The sequence below is a fragment of the Bombina bombina genome, chromosome 2 (assembly GCF_027579735.1).
Source record: "Bombina bombina isolate aBomBom1 chromosome 2, aBomBom1.pri, whole genome shotgun sequence".
In the NCBI taxonomy this organism is placed as follows: domain Eukaryota; kingdom Metazoa; phylum Chordata; class Amphibia; order Anura; family Bombinatoridae; genus Bombina; species Bombina bombina.
This window is the reverse complement of record NC_069500.1, coordinates 1,256,262,372-1,256,288,160: the sequence shown is the minus strand read 5'-3', so window position 1 is coordinate 1,256,288,160 and position 25,789 is coordinate 1,256,262,372. Positions and strand designations below refer to the sequence as shown.

Below are 25,789 nucleotides of genomic sequence, written 5' to 3'. Positions count from 1 at the left end.
TAAGTATCTTCTTCTCATGGGGAACTGACTTTTTCAAGCTGGGCTGGATTCATTCATATTTAAAGGGACACTGTACCCAAAAAAATTCTTTCTTGATTCAGATAGAGCATGACATTTTAAGCAACTTTCTAATTTACTCCTATTATCAAATTTTCTTCATTCTCTTGGTATCTTTATTTGAAATGCAAGAATGTAAGTTTAGATGCTGGCCCATTTTTGGTGAACAACCTGGGTTGTCCTTGCTGATTGGTGGATAAATTCATCCACCAATAAAAAAGTGCTGTCCAGAGTCCTGAAACCAAAAAAAAGCTTAGATGCCTTCTTTTTCAAATAATGATAGCAAGAGAACGAAGAAAAATTGATAATAGGAGTAAATTAGAAAGTTGCTTAAAATTGCATGCTCTTTCTGAATTACAAAAGAAAAAATTTGGGTACAGTGTCCCTTTAAGAAATGGCATGTATTAGGACTTGACAGGATTATACAATTTATTGATCAGGAAAAAAAATGTATCAAGTAATTTGCAGAAATTAAGAACAGTTTCAATCTCTCTAATAGAGAGTTCTTTGCCTATTTACAAGTAAGGCATTACACCTTAGAGCTAATGAGGGAGGGAAAGTGGCAATGGGATCTGGGCTGTCTAGAGGGGTGGCTTATGTTGGTAAAGGAAGGACTCATGTCCATTTCCCATTGTTATAATCTCATGGGAGCTGAAAAAGGGAGACAAACTATTGAGAAAATTGCTCAAGACTGGAATATAATTTTGTCTCAAGACAACATTGAACCTAAATTTACACAAAAGTCCATTCATAAAGTAACACAGGCTACCCTCTCAGCCACATGGAGAGAAGCACACCTTAAATTATTACATAAAGTCATAAGCTTCGAAATATGAATTTCTATAAATGTCCCAAATGTTCCTTGATTGCGGCAGACCTTCTGCATATGCTCCGGAAATGTCCCTTGATTAGACAATTTTGCCGTAAATTAGAATTCTGGATGAATACATCACTCAAGATCTCCCCTCTCGAGCTGTCGGTAAGTTTAATCGTGTTTTGCTTTCAAAATCAGCAAGAACAACAGCTAAATGAAAAAATAATAAGTGTGTCAATCCTGGCAGCCAGGTATTTAATTTTTAAAAATGGAAAACTAGAGAAATACCCAGTGTGTCAGAGATCAAAAACTACCTTAAAAAGCAATGCATATTAGAACACCGAGACAATGATATAAATAACGAATCTCATATCAGACAATTCTTTAGTAAATGGGCACCTTTTATTAAGTCTCTCCCAAATACAGAGATTGAATATATAATATTCCCCTTTCAAAATACAGAATTGGTACTTCTAGGGATATGGTAATTGGACCTGGTAGATTAGGAAGAGTGACAGGGAAAATGAGATTGCAACTATAATTTTTTTTTAATTATATTTTATTTATTATTATTGTATTTTAATTATTTTCTCCTGGGTTTAGTCTAGGAATAAAAATGGTTCAGCAACATAAATTAGATATTAAAAAGTCTTAAGTGGGGTTAGTCGTGAGCTAGATCACGCTAACATTATTCCTATCCTATTTTTTGTTGTTCTTTTTGATTGATAATTTAATGTCTGTTAGTTTAATTGCATTAACAATATAATGATGCAGATATGTTTTGGGATTAACAATTGGTATGGTTGAAGGCGTGCCTTGCATGGCATAAATAACATGTTTGATTTATTATGTTGAATATATATATATATATATATATATATATATATATATATATATATATGCTGAAATAATAAAAAAAGAAAATGTAAAAAAAAAATTGCATGCTCTATTTGAATCACGAAAGAAAAAATTTGGGTTCAGTGTTCCTTTAAAGGTTAAACATGCAGAGTGGTCAGACAAGCAAGGTTCAGCAGCAATATATCAATCAAGCAGTTTAAGGGTTAAACAGGCAGAATGGTCAGACAGGCAAGGTTCAGCAACACTATAACAGTCCAGCATAAAAATAAGCACAACCCAGGAGAACAGTAAGTAACACCTATACTAGGGCAGTGATAGGTATGACTGAGTTACTTACATAGGCGCAGGATTAGCGCCACAGGAGATCCTAACCGGCTTCTGAGGGAGAAAGCGTGCAGCCGCACGCAAAGAGGAGCTGACTCCTCCTAGGCAACGAGCATAAAACAGCTAGAGTGGCGCGGCACAACAATAACCTCAGAAACCCCTCCAAGATCTCTTCTTACCTGGGTCCTAACCCACAGCCACATATGATAGCTATCAACCAAACTGAAATGCAAAAAAAAAAAAAAATTCAATCTCTCTTAGGGATGATCTAAAGCTATCCTGGCGAGATTATCTAAGGCACCTTGTTGGTACTGCATAGTCCATCAAATATATTTAGAAGGGCACATTTTAACTTGAGAGCTATTTATCTAGCTATGCATGGTTCTGTTTGTGAAGTACAGAGAAATACATTGCAATATAATGCTCAAAAAAGTCACAAAGATGTGTACCTATTCTCAACCAGAATATGTACACATCTCTTGCTACTGGCAAAACTCTCAGGATTGGGTGCTCACCACCTCTAACAAGCAGCTGTGTTTGCTACCAGTGACTTAGGTAGGTAACCACAGACAAGCCTCATTGCAAAATATAGAAAGCAAAATCTAATGAGTTTGATACAGCATGCACTTTTAGAAAACATATTTTTATGGGGTTATATCAAGTGAAATAGTTTTTCAAAATCATGTATTGGTGATTTGATGCTTTTTTATATTTTGCAGTTGGAATAAATTACCCCCCCCCCCCAATTTATTGCATCATGTCTTTACCCTAAAACAAAAATACAGTTTAGGAAAGGCATCCGGCTCCATTTATGAAGCAGGGAATGCTGCTTTGGAGTCCTATCTGAGGAAGCGTTTGTGAAATGCACGTTAGGGGCACTTTCACTGTGGGCATAGTCCCTCTTTTTATGCTGCTTACCAGTATGCAATTATATGGATTTTAAGGGGCCAAATTATCAAGTTCCGAATGGAGCTTGACATCCCTGTTTCCGTGTGAGCCTTCTAAAGACCGCTGCTCCATAACTTGTCCGCCCGCTCTGAGACTGCGGACATCAATCCGCACGATCCTGTACGATCGGGCTGATTGACACCAGAACTGCTTGTGCAATGATAAATTTATCTGTGCGGCGGACATGATACACTAGATCGTATACATGTCCGTCTGCACTTCATCAAATCCCCTAGGTCTCCTCCGTTGTTATGGTCATTTACCTTAGTTCAGTAGTCAGAATAAAAGTAATTAAGCTCTCACTATAGAAGGACCTTTTTATTAGTTATGCTTTAATCTAGTGGTTTTGCTACAAACTACTCAACCTATTTATTTTGGGTATTAGTTAGCACTAGCTTGACATTAGTAACAATATCAGATCTGACTTCTTATTTAAGACAATTCATACCTATAATCCTGGGTTTAAGCTATTTTTAACTTGTGTGTGTGTGTGTGTGTGTGTGTGTGTGTGTAAGTGTACACATTTATGACCGTTTGTTTTATGACTATTGCTGATAAATTTGTTTTGATTTGAATGATTGGAATGTTTCCAATCCAATACTTCTGTATCAACTGTTAAACTAGAGTAAGGCTCTTTTTCTTTGTTGTGCAACATTTGTTGCATTTTTTTGTAAAAATTGTTACAATTAGCCTTTAACTCTGTTGTTCAGCAAGCTAGCAAATAAATGCACAATAATATAGTTGCTTTAACAAATATATTGTACATTTTCTCATCCCTCAATTGACTTTTGGTATTGGAGTCCCATTGTTTCCGGCTCACCTTAACCTGTCCTCCACCTTTTAGGTGGTGGATTGAAATCATAGCTATCCGGGGACAGCATTGCACAAGTATTTCACCAGAAATGCTTGGGCAATGTTAAATGCGGACATGATTTGCTGCTCGACAGTTCGTAAATCTACCTCATCATATTGATTTGTTGCTGAAAAATATATATATATAGTTTTCCTGTGTGTGCATGTAAATTTAAACTCAGGAATAAAGTCTAAATGGATACATGACAAAATTATGAACATGTGCCTGGCCTTGTGTGGTAAGAAATATTTTGCAAACCCAATGGCACTGAAGTGGTTTAACTCTAAGAGTCCTTACACCAGTGTCTCCCAAACCCAGTCCCCAGTCCTCAGGACCCTTACTCAGGCCAGATATTCATTATATCTTAACTAGAGCACAGGTGAAACCCATCAGCTGATTATTTCACCTGTGGTCTAGTTAAGTTATAATAAATATTTGGCTTGAGTAAGGGTCCAGAGGACTGTGTTTGGGAAACACTGCCTTACACAGTGCAGTGCTTTGTTATCAGTGTTTAAATCATCTCCAACCTCCATTTATATGACTTTTGAATTAGTCTATTAGACACAGAGTAACCAAAAGTGAGTTTGTTGTGTAGTACATTTGTTTCTTAAAGGGACAGTTAACTCCAAAAATCTTACGCCTAGATTTAGAGTTTTGTCGTTAACGACCCGCGTAGCTAACGCTGGCTTTTTTTTCCCCGCACCTTTTAAATACCGCTGGTATTTAGAGTTCACAGAATGGCTCTGTTAGGCTCCAAAAAGGGAGCGTTGAGCATAATTTACCGCCACTGCAACTCTCAATACCAGCGGTGCTTACGGACGCGGCCAGCTTCAAAAACGTGCTTGTGCACGATATCCCCATAGGAAAAAATGGGGCAGTTTGAGCTGAAAAAAAACCGAACACCTGCAAAAAAGCAGCGTTAAGCTCCTAACGCAGCCCCATTGTTTCCTATGGGGAAACACTTCCTAAGTCTGCACCTAACACCCTAACATGTACCCCGAGTCTAAACACCCCTAACCTTACACTTATTAACCCCTAATCTGCCGCCCCCGCTATCGCTGACCCCTGCATATTTTTTTAACCCCTAATCTGCCGCTCCATACACCGCCGCAACCTACGTTATCCCTATGTACCCCTAATCTGCTGCCCCTAACACCGCCGACCCCTATATTATATTTATTAACCCCTAATCTGCCGCTCCCAACGTCGCCTCCACCTACCTACAATAATTAACCCCTAATCTGCTGACCAGACCTCACCGTTACTATAATAAATGCATTAACCCCTAATCCGCCTCACTAACCCTATAATAAATAGTATTAACCCCTAATCTGCCCTCCCTAACATCGCTGACACCTAACTTCAAGTATTAACCCCTAATCTGCCGACCGGACCTCGCCGCTACTCTAATAAATTTATTAACCCCTAAAGCTAAGTCTAACCCTAACACTAAAACCCCCCTAAATTAAATATAATTTAAATCTAACGAAATAAATTAACTCTTATTAAATAAATTATTCCTATTTAAAGCTAAATAATTACCTGTAAAATAAATCCTAATATAGCTACAATATAAATATTAATTATATTGTAGCTATTTTAGGATTTATATTTATTTTACAGGCAACTTTGTATTTATTTTAACCAGGTACAATAGCTATTAAATAGTTAAGAACTATTTAATAGCTACCTAGTTAAAATAATTACAAAATTACCTGTAAAATTAATCCTAACCTAAGTTACAATTAAACCTAACACTACACTAGCAATAAATTAATTAAATAAAATACCTACAATTATCTACAATTAAACCTAACACTACGCTATCAATAAATAAATTAAATAAAATACCTACAAATAAATACAATTAAATAAACTAACTAAAGTACAAAAAATAAAAAAGCTAAGTTACAAAAAATAAAAAAATTAATTACAAACATAATAAAAATATTACAACATTTTTAAGCTAATTACACCTACTCTAAGCCCCCTAATAAAATAAAGCCCCCCAAAATAAAAAGATGCCCTACCCTATTTTAAAATTAAAATAGAAAAGCTCTTTTACCTTACCAGCCTTTAAAAGGGCCTTTTGCGGGGCATACCCCAAAGAATTCAGCTCTTTTGCCTGTAAAAAAAAAACATACAATACCCCCCCAACATTACAACCCACCACCCACATACCCCTAATCTAACCCAAACCCCCCTTAAATAAACCTAACACTAAGCCCCTGAAGATCTTCCTACCTTGTCTTCACCATGCCAGGTATCACCGATTGCCCCAGGCTCCGAAGTCTTCATCCAAGCCCAAGCGGGGGCTGGAGATCCATCATCCGGCTGAAGTCTTCTATCAAGCGGCGGCTGAAGAGGTCCAGAAGAGGCTCCAAAGTCTTCCTCCTATCCGGGCAGAAGAGTAGATCCGGACCGGCAACCATCTTCTTTCAAGCGGTGACAAGCGGCTCCATCTTGAAGACCTCCGGCACGGATCCATCCTCTTCTTGCGATGTCCTAAGTCCGAATGAAGGTTCCTTCAAATGACGTCATCCAAGATGGCGTTACTCGAATTTCGATTGGCTGATAGGATTCTATCAGCCAATCGGAATTAAGGTAGGAAAAATCTGATTGGCTGATGGAATCAGCCAATCAGATTCAAGTTCAATCCGATTGGCTGATCCAATCAGCCAATCAGATTGAGCTTGCATTCTATTGGCTGATCGGAATACACAAAACAAAACAAAAATGTTTCCTCACCTATCACACAAAAACTTCTCAAACACCTGATCTGACCTGCAAGTATAGTATCTGACCATATAAAATATATCACCAAGCAACTTGTTACCTCATCTATTATCACTAACAATAGTTTTGATGTTTCTTTGTTTTGAATACTGGCAGCTACCAGTGCTTAGAGTATACATAATGTACTGATTTTAAAACCTTGTGAAGGGTGTTTGGTACTTATAAATTGGTGGGGAATAAAATGCAGTCTGCATTGTTTTTACGTTAGATAAAGGAAGATAAAGATGTTTATGTGCTGTATCAATATCAGGGCAACACTTTAAGTATCTTATACCCTAGACTTATTTGTGTTTGCAGAAAGCACATTTTAAACAGTGTGTTTGAGCTTGTGTGTATTTGTCTCCTGAAAATTCACAGGGCCACATTATATAATGGTTGTAAATATAATAGCAGCAACCAAAATCTCCTTTAACCCCTTCATGCCTGGGGCAAGTGTTTAACATCGGAACAAAGTTCTGATGTAAACACTTGTTTGAAAAACAAAGTCACATGATCGTAATGTGATCATTAAAGCCCAGCGCTGTTAGGAAATGAAATGTCCTACGGGCTTTAAGATGTAAGATGGTAAGATGATTATTGTTGTTGCTCTACCCAAAGTTGAGGGGAAATGGACGTCAAAATTTAATTTTCATGATAAATTAACGTAAAATTAAACAAATATATCAAATTTACTTTTGCCAACAAACCTTCTTTCTCTTGGTATCACTGAAAGGTAGCTCCTTTCCATTATTATTATTATTTATTATTATTATTATTATCGGTTATTTGTAGAGCACCAACAGATTCTGCAGCGCTATAAACAAATGCGGAGTACAAAAAAACAATTATAGGGATCAAATGGGTAGAGGGCCCTGCCAAGAGTTGCACTGTTGTAGTCAGCTCTTAAGAAGGTGATCTACAAACAACTGGAATCTTAGGCTTAGATGCTAAGGGGGTTCAGGGGATAGCAATGGAGGAGAGGAACTGGTATAAAGAAAGGTTAGCATAGGTTGTATGCATCCCTGAACAGTAGAGTCTTTAGGGAGCGCTTGAAGCTTTTAAAACTAGAAGAGAGTCTTGTGGAGCGAGGCAGAGAGTTTCACAAGATGGGAGCCAGTCTGGAGAAGTCCTGTAAATGGGAGTGTAATGAGGTGACAAGAGAGGAGGAGAGTAGGAGGTCGTGAGCAGAGCGAAGGGGATGGGAGGGAGAGTATCTGGATACAAGGTCTTAGATATAGGGGGGAGCAGTGCAGTTGAGGGCTTTGTATGTCAGAATGAGAATTTTGTGTTCGATCCTAGAGGCAAGAGGAAGCCAGTGAAGGGATTGGCAGAGAGGTGCAGCAGATGAAGAGCGACGTGTAAGGAAGATGAGTCTGGCAGAGGCATTCATTATGGATTGTAAAGGAGCTAGGTGGCAGGTGTGGAGACCAGAGAGGACAGAGTTGCAGTAATCGAGGCGGGAAAGAATGAGAGAGTGGATTAAAATCTTAGTTGTGTCTTGTGTAAGGAAGTGTCTAATTTTAGAGTTGTTTTTAAGGTGGAAGCGACAGGCTTTAGCCAAGGACTGAACGTGAGAAGTGAAAGAAAGATCTGAGTCAAATGTGACCCCGAGACATCGGACATGTGGGGTAGGGGTAATGATGGAGTTGTCGACAGTTATAGAGAGATTGGGGGTGGAGAGTTTAGAAGAAGGGGGGAAAATAAGGAGCTCAGTTTTGGAGAGATTTAGCTTGAGGTAGTGAGAGGACATCCAGTTAGAGATGCGAGAGAGACAGTTAGTGACACGGGTAAGCAAGGAAGAAGATAGGTCTGGTGCAGAGAAGTAGATTTGGGTGTCGTCGGCATACAAATGATATTGTAAACCGTCGGACTTTATTAGGGAACCTAGTGATGACGTGTAGATTGAGAAGAGAAGAGGACTGAGGACAGAGGCTTGCAGTACTCCTACAGAAAGTGGTGACGGGGCAGAGGAGGCCCCAGAGAAGGCTACACTAAAGGTACGGTTTGACAGGTAGGAAGAGAGCCATGAGAGGGCTGTGTCACAGATGCTGAAGGATTGGAGGGTTTGGAGCAAAAGAGGGTGGTCAACAGTGTCAAAGGCTGTGGACAGATCAAGGAGGATAAGCAGAGAGAAGTGGCCTTTTGATTTTGCTGTAAGTAGGTTGTTGGTAACCTTAACAATTGCTGTCTCTGTGGAGTGATGAGAATGAAATCCAGATTGCAATGGGTCAAGGAAGGAGTTTATTGTAAGGAAATGGGATAGGCGTGCATAAGCTAGTTTTTCAAGAAGCTTTGATGCAAGAGGGAGGAGGGAAATAGGGCGGTAGTTGGATGGGGAGGTAGGATCAAGGGAAGGTTTTTTGAGGATAGGTGTGACCAGTGCATGTTTCAGCGATGAGGGAAATATACCGGTGCTGAGGGAGAGGTTGAAAGTGTGTGTGAGTATAGGGGTAAGGGTGGCAGAGAGGGAGGGAAGTAGCTGTGAGGGAATAGGGTCAAGGGGACAGGTAGTGAGGTGAGAGCGCAGTATAAGTGCCGAAACTTCTTCCTCAGTAACAGGTGAGAATGAGCTAAGTTTAAGGTTATGTGGGTTGTGGTTGATTGAGAGCATTTGAGGGGGTGAGAGAATGGAATTATGTTGAGAGCTGATTTCATTTATGATGGAGTCGATTTTGTTATTGAAGTGGTTGGCAAAGTCTTGAGCTGACAGAGAAGTTGTATTAGGAGGTGGGGGAGGGAGGAGAAGAGTATTGAAAGTGGAGAACAAACATTTTGGGTTTGAAGAAAGATTAGAGATAAGAGTAGAGAAGTAGTATTGCTTATGGAATTTAAGGGCAGAGTAGTAGGAGTTCAAGATAAATTTGTAATGATGAAAATCAGCTGAACTCCTAGATTTTCTCCAGTGCCGCTCAGCAATATGGGAACATCTGTGTAGGTATCGTGTCAGAGGAGTATGCCAGAGCTGAGGATGAGTGTTTGATTTCCGAGCTATGGTAAGAGGGGCGAGATTGTCAAGGACGGATGTAAGGGTGGAATTATAGTGGCAGATAGATTGGTCAGGGCAGGAAAAGGAGGAGAAGGATGAGAGGAGAGGTTTGAGGGAATTAGAAAGCTGTTGTTGATCTAATGACATAATGTTTCTGTGAAGTTTGGTGTGAAGAGCAGAAGGAGGGAGAGTTGTAGGGAGGGATGATACGTTGCAAGTAAGGAGATGGTGGTCAGAAAGAGGAAAGGGGGAGTTTGTGAAGTTTGAGAGAGTGCATCGATATCTAAAGATCGGGTCAAGGGAGTGACCATCTTTGTTAGTGGGAGAATCAGTCCATTGTGACAAACCGAAAGAGGAAGTGAGTTGCAGAAGTTGTTTTGCAGAGGGATTCACATATGCTCAGTAGTGTGCACATGAATTGAGCACAGTTTGTAAAACATTGTTACAAACATGCTCTAACGCCGCTGCTTAGCACTCACTCTTTTGACACCATGTTTAAAATTATGTGCAGCTCATGCATAAGACAAGCAACTTTGTCTGCTTTACATGCTGCGATGCTTAGGGTCCCCCCCCCCCCCCCGAAAATGTCTGTGGACGCTCATGCTCACACATTTTCAATAAATAAACTTTTTATACATTCCTAAATTCTGAGTAGAATGGCCTTTTAGGTTTCAACAAATTATACCACGAGAAAGAGGAACATTTGTGACAAAAGTGAATTGGTCTACTAACATTTCACAACTTTGAGATGATCCGTATTTAAACTTTTGGATGTTGCTCACATTTAAGCACTGCTAGAAATTGTTTTTCATTGAAAAACCTACACAAATTGTACTGTTTTATAAATCATAACACAAGAAAAAATCTATAACAAAAAGTGTGAAAAATGCACATTTTGAATAACATTTTAGTAAACAAGAGTGTAAACTGTAGCATGTGCATTTTTTTTTTTTTTTTGCTAAACTCCATTGTTAAAAGAAGAATTTATCCTCATATAAATAAGGACCTTTTGGTATAACTCATTATAAAATCATTACAATTTTATGGAACTTTTGGAAAAATAAAATGTGTTTGTTTTTTACTAGGGTTGGGCAAATGTTTTGAAACGTTTTAAAAATAACAAATTCTGACTACATTCATTGGTTCTTCAAAAATGGTAAATATTAGCTGATTTTTTTCCAAAAAAAGCTATCTTTTACCTTTATTAAATGTAAAATAATTTTGTAATGAAATTTATTACTTTGAATGTTGATTCTCATACACTTCAAAGTAAGTTTATAGGGATGAGTATTAAAATATAATATTTTCATTTTATTTGAATATTTAAATGTTAACATACATTTTATAGACACAAATGAAACCTTAGAATGAACGAGTGCTCAACCACTGTCAAAATTTCAAACTAATCCATTCCTACTATTTAAAGGGGCAGCCTACCCCAAAATTGTTATTGTTTAAAAAGATAGATAATGCCTTTACTACCCATTCCCCAGCTTTGCTCAACCAACGTTATTATATTAATATACTTTATAACCTATAAACCTCTAAATGTCTGCCTGTTTCAAAGCCACTACAGACATCCTCTTATCACATGCTTTGTTATTAGCTTTTTACAACAAGTGACTGATAGTTCAGCTGTGCCATATTATTATTATTATCGGTTATTTGTAGAGTTCCAACAGATTCCGCAGCACTATAAACACAGGCGGAATACAAGGAAACATTTATAGGGATCAGACGGGTGGAGGGCCCTGCAAAGAGTCACACTGTTGTAGTCAGCTCTAAAGAAGGTGATCTACAAACAGCATGGCTCTTAGGCTTACATCCGAAGGGAGTTCAAGGGGATAGCAATGAAGGAGAGGAAACGGTATAAACAAAGGTTGGTGTAGGTTGTATGCATCCCTTAACAGTAGAGTCTTTAGGGAGTGCTTGAAGTTTTCAAAACTACAGGGAGTGCAGAATTATTAGGCAAGTTGTATTTTTGAGGATTAATTTTATTATTGAACAACAACCATGTTCTCAATGAACCAAAAAAAACTCATTAATATCAAAGCTGAATAGTTTTGGAAGTAGTTTTTAGTTTGTTTTTAGTTATAGCTATTTTAGGGGGATATCTGTGTGTGCAGGTGACTATTACTGTGCATAATTATTAGGCAACTTAACAAAAAACAAATATATACCCATTTCAATTATTTATTTTTACCAGTGAAACCAATATAACATCTCAACATTCACAAATATACATTTCTGACATTCAAAAACAAAACAAAAACAAATCAGTGACCAAAATAGCCACCTTTCTTTGCAAGGACACTCAAAAGCCTGCCATCCATGGATTCTGTCAGTGTTTTGATCTGTTCACCATCAACATTGCGTGCAGCAGCAACCACAGCCTCCCAGACACTGTTCAGAGAGGTGTACTGTTTTCCCTCCTTGTAAATCTCACATTTGATGATGGACCACAAGGTCTCAATGGGGTTCAGATCAGGTGAACAAGGAGGCCATGTCATTAGATTTTCTTCTTTTATACCCTTTCTTGCCAGCCACGCTGTGGAGTACTTGGACGCGTGTGATGGAGCATTGTCCTGCATGAAAATCATGTTTTTCTTGAAGGATGCAGACTTCTTCCTGTACCACTGCTTGAAGAAGGTGTCTTCCAGAAACTGGCAGTAGGACTGGGAGTTGAGCTTGACTCCATCCTCAACCCGAAAAGGCCCCACAAGCTCATCTTTGATGATACCAGCCCAAACCAGTACTCCACCTCCACCTTGCTGGCGTCTGAGTTGGACTGGAGCTCTCTGCCCTTTACCAATCCAGCCACGGGCCCATCCATCTGGCCCATCAAGACTCGCTCTCATTTCATCAGTCCATAAAACCTTAGAAAAATCAGTCTTGAGATATTTCTTGGCCCAGTCTTGACGTTTCAGCTTGTGTGTCTTGTTCAGTGGTGGTCGTCTTTCAGCCTTTCTTACCTTGGCCATGTCTCTGAGTATTGCACACCTTGTGCTTTTGGGCACTCCAGTGATGTTGCAGCTCTGAAATATGGCCAAACTGGTGGCAAGTGGCATCTTGGCAGCTGCATGCTTGACTTTTCTCAGTTCATGGGCAGTTATTTTGCGCCTTGGTTTTTCCACACGCTTCTTGCGACCCTGTTGACTATTTTGAATGAAACGCTTGATTGTTCGATGATCACGCTTCAGAAGCTTTGCAATTTTAAGAGTGCTGCATCCCTCTGCAAGATATCTCACTATTTTTGACTTTTCTGAGCCTGTCAAGTCCTTCTTTTGACCCATTTTGCCAAAGGAAAGGAAGTTGCCTAATAATTATGCACACCTGATATAGGGTGTTGATGTCATTAGACCACACCCCTTCTCATTACAGAGATGCACATCACCTAATATGCTTAATTGGTAGTAGGCTTTCGAGCCTATACAGCTTGGAGTAAGACAACATGCATAAAGAGGATGATGTGGTCAAAATACTCATTTGTCTAATAATTCTGCACTCCCTGTAGGGGAGAGTCTTGTGGAGCAAGGCATTGAGTTCCACAAGATGGAAGCCAGTCTGGAGAAGTCCTGTAAGCTGGAGTGTGAAGAGGTAACAAGAGAGGAGAAGAGTAGGAGGTCATGAGCTGAGTGAAGGGGATGGGAGGGAGAGTATCTGGAGACAAGGTCTGAGATATAGTGGGGAGCAGTGCAGTTGAGGGCTTTGTATGTCATAGTGAGAATTTAGTTTTTAATCCTGGAGGCAAGAGGAAGCCTGTGAGGGGATTGGCAGAGAGGTGCAGCAGATGAAGAACGACGTGTAAGGAAGATGAGCCTGGCAGAGGCATTCATTATGGATTGTAAAGCAGCTAGGCGGCAGCTATGGAGACCAGAGAGGATAGAGTTGCAGTAATCAAGGTGGGAAAGGATGAGAGAGTAGATTAAAATCTTAGTTGTGTCTTGTGTAAGGAAGTGTCTAATTTTAGAGATGTTTTTAAGATGGAAGCGGCAGGATTTAGTCAAGGACTGAATGTGAGGAGTGAAAGAAAGATCTGAGTCAAGTGTGACCCCCAAGACATCGGGCATGCGGGGTAGGGGTAATGATGGAGTTGTCAACAGTTAGAGAGATCGGGGGTGGAGATTTTGGAATAAGGAGGGAAAAATAAGGGAAAATAAGGAGCTCAGTTTTGAAGAGATTTAGTTGAGGTAGTGAGAGGACATCCAGGAAGAGGTGTGAGAAAGACAGTTAGTGACACGGGTTAGCAAGGAAGGAGATAGGTCTGGTGCAGAGAAGTAGATTTGGGTGTCATCTGCATACAAATGATATTGGAACCCTTGGGACTTTATTAGGAACCTAAAGATGATGTGTAGATTGAGAAGAGAATGGGACCGAGTACAGAGCCTTGTGGTACCCCAACAGAAAGTGGTGATAGGACAGAGGAGACTAAAGGTACGGTTTGACAGATAGGAAGAGAACCACGAGAGGGCTGTGTCACAACTACCAAAAGATTGGAGGGTTTGGAGCAAAAGAGGGTGGTCAACAGTATTAAAGGCTGCGGACAGATCAAGGAATATTAGCAGAGATAAGTGGCCTTTTGATTTTGCTGTAAGTAGGTTATTGGTAACCTTAACTATTGCTGTCTCTGTGGAGTGATGGGGACGAAATCCAGATTGCAGTGGGTGAAGGAGGGAGTTTAATGTAAGGAAATGGGATAAGCGTGCATATACTAGCTTTTCGAGAAGCTTTGAGTCATGAGGGAGTAATAGGGAAGTAGGGCAGTAGTTGGATGAGGATGTTGGATCAAGAGAAGGTTTTTTGAGAATAGGTAGGACCAGTGCATGTTTCAGAGATGAGGGAAATATACCGGGGCTGAGGGAGAGGTTGAAAATGTGTGTGAGTATAGGGGTAAGGCTAGAAGAAAGGGAGTGGAGTAGCTTTGAGGGGATAGGGTCAAGAGGACAGGTAGTGAGGTGAGAGCTCAGTATAAATGCCAAAACTTCTTCCTCAGTAACAGGGGAGAAAGAGCTAAATTTATGGCTATGTGGGTTGTGGTTGATTGCGAGCCCTTGAGGGGGTGAGAGAATGGAAGTATGTTGAGAGCTGATTTAATTTCTGATGGAGTCGATTTTGTTATTGAAGTGTCTGGCAAAGTCTTGAGCTGACAGAGAAGTTGTATTAGGGGGTGGGCGGAGAAGAATATTGAAAGTGGAGAACAGACATTTTGGGTTTGAAGAAAGAGTAGAGATAAGAGTAGAGAAGTAATGTTGCTTATAGAGATTAAGGGCAGAATAGTAGGAATTCAAAATGAACTTGTAATGAAGGAAATCAGCAGAACTCCGAGATTTTCCTCAGTGCCACTCAGCAGTATGGGAACATCTGCGTAGGTACCATGTCAGAGGAGTATGCCAGGGCTAAGGATGAGTGTGTGATTTCTGAGCAATGGTAAGAGGGGCCAGATTGTCAAGGATGGATGTAAGGGTGGAATTATAGTAGCAGATAGATTGGTAAGGGCAGGAGAAAGAGAAGATGGATGAAAGGAGAGGTTTGAGGGAATTAACCAGCTGTTACTGATCTGATGATATATGCTTCTGTGAAGTTTGGTGTGAGGAGTAGAAAGAGGGAGAGTTGTAGGGAGGGATGAGATGTTTCAAGTGTGGAGATGGTGGTCAGAAAGAGGAAAAGGAGAGTTTCTGAAGTTTGAAATAGTGCATCGATAGCTAAAGATCAGGTCAAGGGAGTGAGCATCTATGTGAGTGGGAGAGTCAGTCCATTTTGACAAACCGAAGGAAGTGAGTTGCAGAATCTGTTTTGCAGAGGAGGCAGTGGGATTGTCAAGAGGGATGTTGAAATCGCCAAGAATGAGGGCAGGTAAGGTAGCCAGGAAGCCAAGTGATCTAGAAATTGAGTTGAGAAGCCAGGGGTCGGTATATGACTGCAACACGTATAGAGAGGGGAGAGAATAAGTGAATAATTTGGGTTTTGAATGAGGAAAATGTGAGGGAAGAGATGGGATGAATTTGTTGGAAGGTGCAACGAGAGTAAGTAAAATACCTATACCACCTCCTTGTCTATAATCAGACCTAGGAGTATGGCTGAAGTAGAGACCCCCAGAGCAGCAGTGGATGCTGTGTCTAGGGGAGAGAGCCAGGTTTCTGTTAGAGCCAGAAGGTTGAGGAAGCGGGAGATAAAGAGGTCATGTATAGAAGTGAGCATGTTGCAAACAGAGCGAGAGTTCCAGTGTGCACAAGTGAAAGGGGTAGTGGCTTTAGATGCAAGAGGAATGTGAGTAAGGTTACCAGAGTTTTGTTTTCTTAGTCTATAGAACAGTACACATGGATGTGCATGGCTCGGAAGTTGTTGGGGACCAGTATTAGGTGAGATATCACCAGCAGCTAGTATAAGTAAGAGGGAGAGGGACATGAGATGAGATACAGATTTGCAGTAATGAGGTGCAGGGGGGGGGGGGAGTGTTTAGGAATAGATAAAGGTCATGAGTACACCTTAGTTTAAGAGAGATGGACTAATGTACAGTGCAGGTGGTGAGGGGGAAGGAATAATTAAATAAAGAAGTTTGTTATAGAGACAATAGGTAGCAAAAAGGAATATAAAGATATTGAGCATTTTTACAAAAGTGGGAACCAATTAAACACATAAAACACAGTATTTCAGCAGCACTTGCATAAGGAAACAATGAGATACATAAAACACAATATTACAAGAGTGCTTGCCTTATGCCTTGCCCCTTGTCCAACCCTTGTTCAATTCTTGTATAATTCTTATCTTAGTGCCTCACTTATAAAATGTTCACTTGATTCTTGTATAATTCTTATCTTAGTGCCTCACTTATAAAATGTTCACTTGATTCTTGTATAATTCGTATCTTAGTGCCTCACTTATAAAATGTTCACTTAATTCTTGTATAATTCTTATCTTAGTGCCTCACTTATAAAATGTTCACTTGATTCTTGTATAATTCGTATCTTAGTGCCTCACTTATAAAATGTTCACTTAATTCTTGTATAATTCTTATCTTAGTGCCTCACTTATAAAATGTTCACTTAATTCTTGTATAATTCTTATCTTAGTGCCTCACTTATAAAATGTTCACTTGATTCTTGTATAATTCGTATCTTAGTGCCTCACTTATAAAATGTTCACTTAATTCTTGTATACTTCTTATTTTAGTGCCTCACTTATAAAATGTTCACTTAATTCTTGTATAATTCTTATCTTAGTGCCTCACTTATAAAATGTTCACTTTAGAAATGTGAACAAATGCTGTTGTAACAATGCATACTGCCCAGGCAATGCACCTCCAGTGCAATGCACAGGCCAAGCTAGTGTTAAATATATAGGCAGGGCAGTCAGCTGGGTCAACTAAATTATTTAATTGCTAAGTCAAAAGACAATTTAAAAGAAAAATTGAAAGTTAGATTCTGGTCAGGTCAGGGTGGGATAAGTTAAGATAAACAAGACAGTAACATTTTGAGGAGGTGGGAGCTATGACAAATAACATCTATAAATTTAAGAATAATAGCAGGTATTGATAAGGATTGGACATCACATGGCAATTAACAAAACATTAGAAGTAAGACATTGGGATAACATTACATTAAATGCAGGACTAAATTAAAACCTAAAATCATTTGCTCAATATACATATACACATACCAAAGAGAGTTACAGGAGAGGAGAGGGCATTAAAATGCAGTAAATAGGTTGCAGATGAGCAGGGACACTATTCATGTACCAAAAGAGAGTTACAGGAGAGGAGAGAGCACTGGAATGCAGTGAATAGGTTGCAGATGAGCAGGGATACTATTCATGTACCAAAAGAGAGTTACAGGGGAGGAGAGAGCACTAGAATGCAGTGAATAGGTTTCAGATGAGCAGGGAGACTATTCATGTACCAAAAGAGAGTTACAGTGGAGGAGAGAGCACTAGAATGCAGTGAATAGGTTGCAGATGAGCAGGGATACTATTCACGTACCAAAAGAGTTACAGGAGAGGAGAGAGCACTGGAATGCAGTAAATAGGTTGCAGATGAGCAGGGATACTATTCACGTACAAAAAGAGAGTTACAGGGGAGGAGAGAGCACTAGAATGCAGTGAATAGGTTGCAGATGAGCAGGGATACTATTCACATACAAAAAGAGAGTTACAGTGAATAGGTTGCAGATGAGCAGGGATACTATTCACATACAAAAAGAGAGTTACAGGGGAGGAGAGAGAACTAAAATGCAGTGAATAAGTTGCAGATGAGCAGGGATACTATTCACATACAAAAAGAGAGTTACAGGGGAGGAGAGAGCACTAGAATGCAGTGAATAGGTTGCAGATGAGCAGGGATACTATTCACGTACTAAAAGAGAGGCCATATAGATAACATTGTTCTCACTCCCGTGGAGTTGTGCAGGACACAGCACCAATTGGCTAAAACACAAGTCAATAGATAATAAATAAATAGCCATGTGATAAAGGGGCTTTCAGAAGAGGTTTAGATACAAGATAATCACAGAGGTAAAAAGTACATTAATTTAACCATGTTGGCTGTGCAAAACTGGCAAATTGGTAATAAAGGGATTATCTATCTTTTTAAACAATAAAACATTTTGAGTAGACTGTCCCTTTAACTGATGTAGATGATAGGTTGGTGTGAGTAGGATCATCCTCTTCAAGTTCATAGTAGGAATGGGAAATTTTCGATTCTGATGTGAATTTTTGAACAAATCCTCCTTTTGATAATAACACAGAGTAATACACAAAGTACTTTCTTGTTGTTTTTGTTTGAAATTAACCCATTAAAAATTGTAATGAATGTGGTAGTTTCCACAGGCACAAACACACATCTGGGATTGTTAGAGTGGTTCATTTTCATTCTTTTACATAACTATTTTCAATGAAAGAAAAAAAATTTATGATAGCAAAACGTATCTTCTTTTAAATTTTTGGTGAGTGTATGCATCCCATGACTAGTGTTTATTTTCTAATGCAGGTGTGAGATAATTACGGTAAGTATCATTAATAAGCAACTTGCATAAATTAATCTTATAAGATATTCACATGCTAAGTTGTGACATTACACTTCAGTTTATAGCTGTTACTTGTCACCTACATCAAAATGGGATTATTATGTTGCTAATAAAGTTAAAGTAGTAATGATTATTTTCTCTGGTGCAAAATGTATCATTACATTCATCAACCATATAATTCTAATGGCGACAAGGAGACCCAGGTAATATTATCTTGCTTGCATTTACAAGACACAAAAACATTCAGCGTTCTCTACAAAAAGTATTTTGCAGTATTATAAAAAAAAAAACTGCTTATAGTAGTTAGTAATAATTGTATTCACCATTTCTACAACCATAATTTATATTGTAGCTCAATGGATAGATCATGTTATTGGGAAACATGGCAGTGAAACACAGACAAGTAATATCTTTGTAGCCTTATATATATATACAGTATAAACAAATCAAAACTAATAGAAGCATTCTTTATGGTGAAATATTCTATGGCACATTGATTGGTTGTAATATGAATGATGTTTGTTGTTAGCAATTGCCAGTGTAAGAAATACAATTGTAGAAGGAGTGTGCAAGATTGTGCATGGGTTTGTCGTGCCTTATGATACTTTGATATCAATAAAACCTGTTGTATTTCCCTTTAAATGTTGCAAAAGGAAAAAACCATGAAATGTGAGAGAGTATCTCATTCAGGCTTATTGCAGTCAGAGTGGCTGAAGAGTAAACGCACAAGTCAGCAAATAAGGATTACATTGGAACTAGTAGTTTTAGTGTAGATTTGTTTGACTGAAGTTTCCTCTATATTTACTGTGTTTTTAACGGAGGATAAATATGTAGTTATTCTAAAAAAATAAAAAGAAAACTGACATGAATAGTGTACTGATTGAATCATGTGGGCAACCAAGCTTATATTTATGCAATCACAATATCCAAAAGAAATAAAAAGCATTGACTTGAGAAGCAAACAGTTTTTATTCTATTTTACACTTACCCTGTCATTGTGGTAATAAGACATGATATGTCCATCAAGTTTTACCCAACGCTTTTGAAACATGCCGCTTCTGTAAAGAATACAAAATATATATTTTACTTATGTTACATATTACCTTGTATATAATCTCAGCAATATGTTTTCATACAATCTAAACATAAAAATTATATATAACTGTCATTCTAATTCATGCAAGGAACATCACTAAATGCAACACATATAACAAGATTGAGAGTAATAGTTCAAGGGGATGCTGGGAAGTGGTATCAACGGGGGGCATTAGTCCACGTCCAGGCATAATAGCTGCCCCTCCATGTGCCCCCATCTGTGATTATCATTCCCAGTACATTTTTACCAAGGCCAGGACATACCCTAACTCCTCCAGACTCCAAGCAGGACATGCCTGTCCCTACCCATGAAAAGCCCATCCAGACACATCGCGGCCCTGCCCAAAAAACACTGATGGGCCTCCAGGAGCTGTTGTGAGGTTTGTATGCTCCCTCCCTTTATGTGGTGTCTAGAGCAATGCAACCGCTGTTAACTGCCCTGAATTTGTATGGCTGGGTTTCAATTACATGTCCAGTACTGTATGGACTGTAAAGAAAGATGGAAAATAAAGAAGTAGAAAATAAGGCTCCTCCACTGATACCATTGGTATTAAGCTTTGTAGTCATCTTTTCTGCACCCTCATCTCTGATATCATGAAATACACCAGTGATCACATGACATACAAAATGACCAAGGAGAACATTTCGCTCATAATTATTTGCTACAATGAATTAATTTCCTGTATATGTTTTCAGTATGGCCATGGGTTTAGTCATGTATTATTGTTTTAACAGCTGTTTGACTGTAAACATCTTGAGATGTTAATATTAAATTATTTATTTTGTGTAATGAAACAGCTTTACAATATATTTTTATGACGTATAACCCTTCCACAAATCTGTGCCTAATAGGCTTCAGCAGATATTATTAAATAAGGAAATGAAAATAGTTTTTGCTAACATAATGGCTGTGGAAAGCTGTGTCTACTCCAGTAGCAAGAGCAGATTTTCTACTGCAAATAAGGCAAGTGGTGGGTGGATTTTGTCTATTGGAAAACAATTGCAGACAACAAGGTGTTAATGCATTCCAGATATTTTCAAACTCACTATGCTCATTTTTTGCAAGGTTCAGAAAAATATTGTAATTGAAAGGTGTTTATTATCCATTTAAGCCTTTCCTTGGCAAAAAGGTCTAACAACAGCATGATTTGCCTTTCTGAGTAATCCATTGCCTCTTGTGTTCCTCTTTCACAATCAAGTCATTTTGAAACTTTAAAAAAACAATTTTTTGTTATTTTTCCTGTGGATAATTTTCTCTTTCCCTCAGAGGTAAATGGCAAGTCCAGACCTAGCCTAAATCTTAATCTGGTAACTAACCGAAATAGCTTAATATTTCTACAAAGCTCTAAGTCATGTAGAAAAATAGAAAACATAGGAAACTGTTGCTGATGTATAGAAGAGGCTGAAGAAAGAAGATTCTCAAGATAAACACAGTTTTTTTGTTGTTGTTTGTTTAAAATGTTGTAAGTAATGTTGTAATGTTAATGTTAGTAAGTTAGTGGTTAATATAGAGTGGATAACAAGGTAATACACCTTTTTTTGTTAATGTGGTATAGGGGTATGGGATTGTGTATAGGTGACTTAGAAATGTGCTGGAGTGAGATGATCATGCTAGGAGCTTTAGAAATAAGAGTACTTTAGCATTGCAGCACTGAATGCTGTCAGCATTAAGCATTCAGAAAAATATTGTAATTGAAAGGTGTTTATTATCCATTGAAGCCTTTCCTTGGCAAAAAGGTCTAACAACAGCATGATTTGCCTTTCTGAGTAATACATTGCCTCTTGTGTTCCTCTTTCACAATCAAGTCATTTTGAAACTTTAAAAAAACAATTTTTGTTATTGTTAATGTTAATGTTAGTAAGTTAGTGGTTAATATAGAGTGGATAACAAGGTAATAAACCTTTTTTTGTTAATGTGGTATAGGGGTATGGGATTGTGTATAGGTGACTTAGAAATGTGCTGGAGTGAGATGATCATGCTAGGAGCTTTAGAAATAAGAGTACTTTAGCATTGCAGCACTGAATGCTGTCAGCATTAAGGTTCAGAAAAATATTGTAATTGAAAGGTGTTTTCATGAACTGCTTGTGCAATGTCGCCCCCTACAGATTTGTGGCCGCTAGCAGGGGGTGTCAATCAACCCAATCGTATCTGATCGGGTTCATTGTTGTCCGCCGCTCAGAGCAGGTTGACAAGTTAAGGAGCAGCAGTCTTAAGACTCTGTTTCCAGCGAGCCTGTTTCCATTCGGCCCCTGTTTAAATCGGCCCCATAATCTGGAGGTGTGGAGATTGACAATAAAAGAATACACTCATAGGCCCCTATGTATCAAGCCGTCAACTTACCTGCATTCGACGGCCACAATATGCTCGCCTAAGTTCGCCTAACATCGCTGCCACTGACCTGAATACGCTCTCCAAAAGTATCAAAAAAGCTGTCAAAAAGTCACGCACCAACTACGGAGCGATGAGAAGCGGACTGTTGTTAACTAACAGTCATCGATCTCACTGCTCTTCGGCTTTTTTACAGCTTTCTTGCTACCCTGTCACTAAGCACCCACACCACTCCCGGAACCCGCCGCAACTAAATAACGTTATTAACCCCTAAACCACCGCTCCCGGAGCCCCCCGCAACATAATAAAGTTATTAACCCCTAAACCGCCGCTCCTGGAGCCCCCCGCAACTAAATAAAGTGTTTAACCCCTAAACCGCCTCTCCCGGAGCCCCCACAACTAAATAAAGTTATTAACCCCTAAACCGCCGCTCCCGGAGCCCACCGTCACCTACATTATACATGTTAACCCCTGATCTCCAGCCTCCTATACCCCCGCCACCTACATAAAGTTATTAACCCCTATCCTGCCACTCCCAGGCCCTGTCGCAACTAAACAAAGTGTTTAACCCCTAAACCGCCGCTCCCGGAGCCCACTGCCACCTACATTATATTATTATATTTATTAACCCTTAATCTGCCCCCCCTACATCGCCACCATTATATTAAATTTATTAACCCCTAAACCTAAGTCTAACCCTAACCCTAACACCCCCTAACTTAAATATAATTTAAATAAATCTAAATAAATATTCCTATAATTAACTAAATTATTCCTATTTAAAACTAAATACTTACCTATAAAATAAACCCTAAGATAGCTACAATATAACTAATAGTTACATTGTAGCTATCTCAGGGTTTATTTTTATTTTACAGGCAACTTTGTATTTATTTTAACTAGGTAGAATAGTTATTAAATAGTTATTAACTATTTAATAACTAGCTAGCTAAAATAAATACAAATTTACCTGTAAAATAAATCCTAACCTAAGTTACAATTACACCTAATACTACACTATAATTAAATTAATTCCCTAAATTAACTACAATTAAATAAAATAAAATAAAATTAACTAAAGTACAAAAAAACCCCACTAAATTACAGAAAATAAAAAAATAATTACAAGAATTTTAAACTAATTACACCTAATCTAATCCCCCTAATAAAATAAAAAAGCTCCCCAAAATAAAAAAGCCCTACCCTACACTAAATTACAAATAGTCCTTAAAAGGGCTTTTTGCGGGGCATTGCCCCAAAGTAATCAGCTATTTTACCTGTAAAAAAATTACAATACCCCCCCAACATTACAACCCACCACCCACACACCCAACCCTACAGTCCTAAACGAAGCTGGGCAAAGTCTTCATCCAACCGGGCAGAAGTGGTCCTCCAGACGGGCAGAAGTCTTCATCCAGACGGCATCTTCTATCTTCATCCATCTGACGAGGAGCGGCTCCATCTTGAAGACATCTGACGCGGAGCATCCATCCAGACCGATGACTACCCGACGAATGACGGTTCCTTTAAAAGACGTCATCCAAGATGGCGTTCCTTGAATTCCGATTGGTTGATAGAATTCTATCAGCCCATCGGAATTAAGGTAGGAAAAATCTTAATGACTGATGCAATCAGCCAATAGGATTGAAGTTAGATCCTATTGGCTGATCCAATCAGCCAATAGGATTGAGCTTGCATTCTATTGGCTGTTCCAATCAGCCAGTAGAATGCGAGCTCAATCCTATTGGCTGATTGCATCAGCCAATAGGATTTTTCCCACCTTAATTCCGATTGGTTGATAGAATTCTATCAGCCAATTGGAATTCAAGGGACGCCATCTTGGATGGCGTCATTTAAAGGAACTTTCATTCGTCGGGTAGTCATCGGTCTGGATGGATGCTCTGCGTCGGATGTCTTCAAGATGGAGCCACTCCGCACCGGATGGATGAAGATAGAAGATGCCGTCTGGATGAAGACTTCTACCCACCTGGAGGACCTCTTCTGCCTGGTTGGATGAAGACTTTGCCCGGCTTTGTTGAGGACTTAGGCCCGGTTGGGTGAAGATGTCTCAAGGTAGGGTGATCTTCAAGGGGTTAGTGTTAGGTTTTATTAAGGGGGGATTAGGTGGGTTTTAGAGTAGGGTTGGGTGTGTGGGTGATGGGTTTTAATTTTGGGGGGTATTGTAATTTTTTTTACAGGTAAAAGAGCTGATTACTTTGGGGCAATGCCCGCAAAAGGCCCTTTTAAGGGCTATTTGTAATTTAGTGTAGGGTAGGGTTTTTTTTATTTTGAGGGGGCTTTTTTATTTTGTTAGGGGGATTAGATTAGGTGTAATTAGTTTTAAAATATAGTAATTTGTTTATTATTTTCTGTAATTTAGTGTTTTGTTTTTTTGTACTTTAGATAATTTTATTTAATTTTATTTAATTGTACTTAATTTAGGGAATTTATTTAATTGTAGTGTAGTGTTAGGTGTAATTGTAACATAGCTAAGGTTTTATTTTACATGTATATTTGTATTTATTTTAACTAGGAAGTTATTAAATAGTTAATAACTATTTAGCAACTATTGTACCTAGTTGAAATAAATACAAACTTGCCTGTAAAATAAAAATAAACCCTAAGCTAGCTACAATGTAACTATTAGTTATATTGTAGCTATCTTACGGCTAGATTTATAGTTCTGCGGCCAAAGGTGTGCGTTAGCTACGCATGCTTTTTTTCCCCCGCACCTTTTAAATACCGCTGGTATTTAGAGTTCACAGAATGGCTGCGTTAGGCTCCAAAAAAGGGAGCGTAGAGCATATTTACCACCACTGCAACTCTCGATACCAGCGGTGCTTACGGACGCGGCCAGCTTCAAAAACGTGCTCGTGCACGATTCCCCCATAGGAAACAATGGGGCTGTTTGAGCTGAAAAAAAAACTAACACCTGCAAAAAAGCAGCGTTCAGCTCTTAACGCTTCACTTCCTAAGTCTGCACCTTACACCCTAACATGTACCCCGAGTCTAAACACCCCTAACCTTACACTTATTAACCCCTAATCTGCCGTCCCTGCTATCGCTGACCCCTGCATATTATTATTAACCCCTAATCTGCCGCTCCGTACACCGCCGCAACCTACATTATCCCTATGTACCCCTAATCTGCTGCCCCTAACACCGCCGACCCCTATATTATATTTATTAACCCCTAATCTGCCGCCCCCAACGTCGCCTCCACCTACCTAAAATAATTAACCCCTAATCTCCCGACCGGATCTCACCGCTACTCTAATAAATGTATTAACCCCTAAAGCTAAGTTTAACCCTTACACTAACACCCCCCTAAGTTAAATATAATTTAAATCTAACGAAATAAATTAACTCTTATTAAATAAATTATTCCTATTTAAAGCTAAATACTTACCTGTAAAATAAACCCTAATATAGCTACAATATAAATTATAATTATATTGTAGCTATTTTAGGATTAATATTTATTTTACAGGCAACTTTGTAATTATATTAACTAGGTACAATAGCTATTAAATAGTTAATAACTATTTAATAGTTACCTAGTTAAAATAATTACAAAATTACCTGTAAAATAAATCCTAACCTAAGTTACAATTAAACCTAACACTACACTATCAATAAATTAATTAAATACAATACCTACAAATAAATACAATGAAATAAACTAACTAAAGTACAAAAAATAAAAAAGAACTAAGTTACAAAAAATAAAAAA

At 38.6% G+C, this 25,789-nt stretch overlaps 1 protein-coding gene across 1 annotated transcript in view; it reads right to left on the bottom strand.

Annotated features, from left to right (window-relative positions):
* Positions 1-25,789, bottom strand: part of ARAP2 (ArfGAP with RhoGAP domain, ankyrin repeat and PH domain 2) — a 626,699-nt gene that overhangs the window by 552,013 nt on the left and 48,897 nt on the right. The window contains exon 7 of the mRNA XM_053704072.1: positions 19,621-19,690. Within this exon, the coding sequence (XP_053560047.1) occupies positions 19,621-19,690 (70 nt within the window). The remainder of the gene's footprint in view (positions 1-19,620; positions 19,691-25,789) is intronic.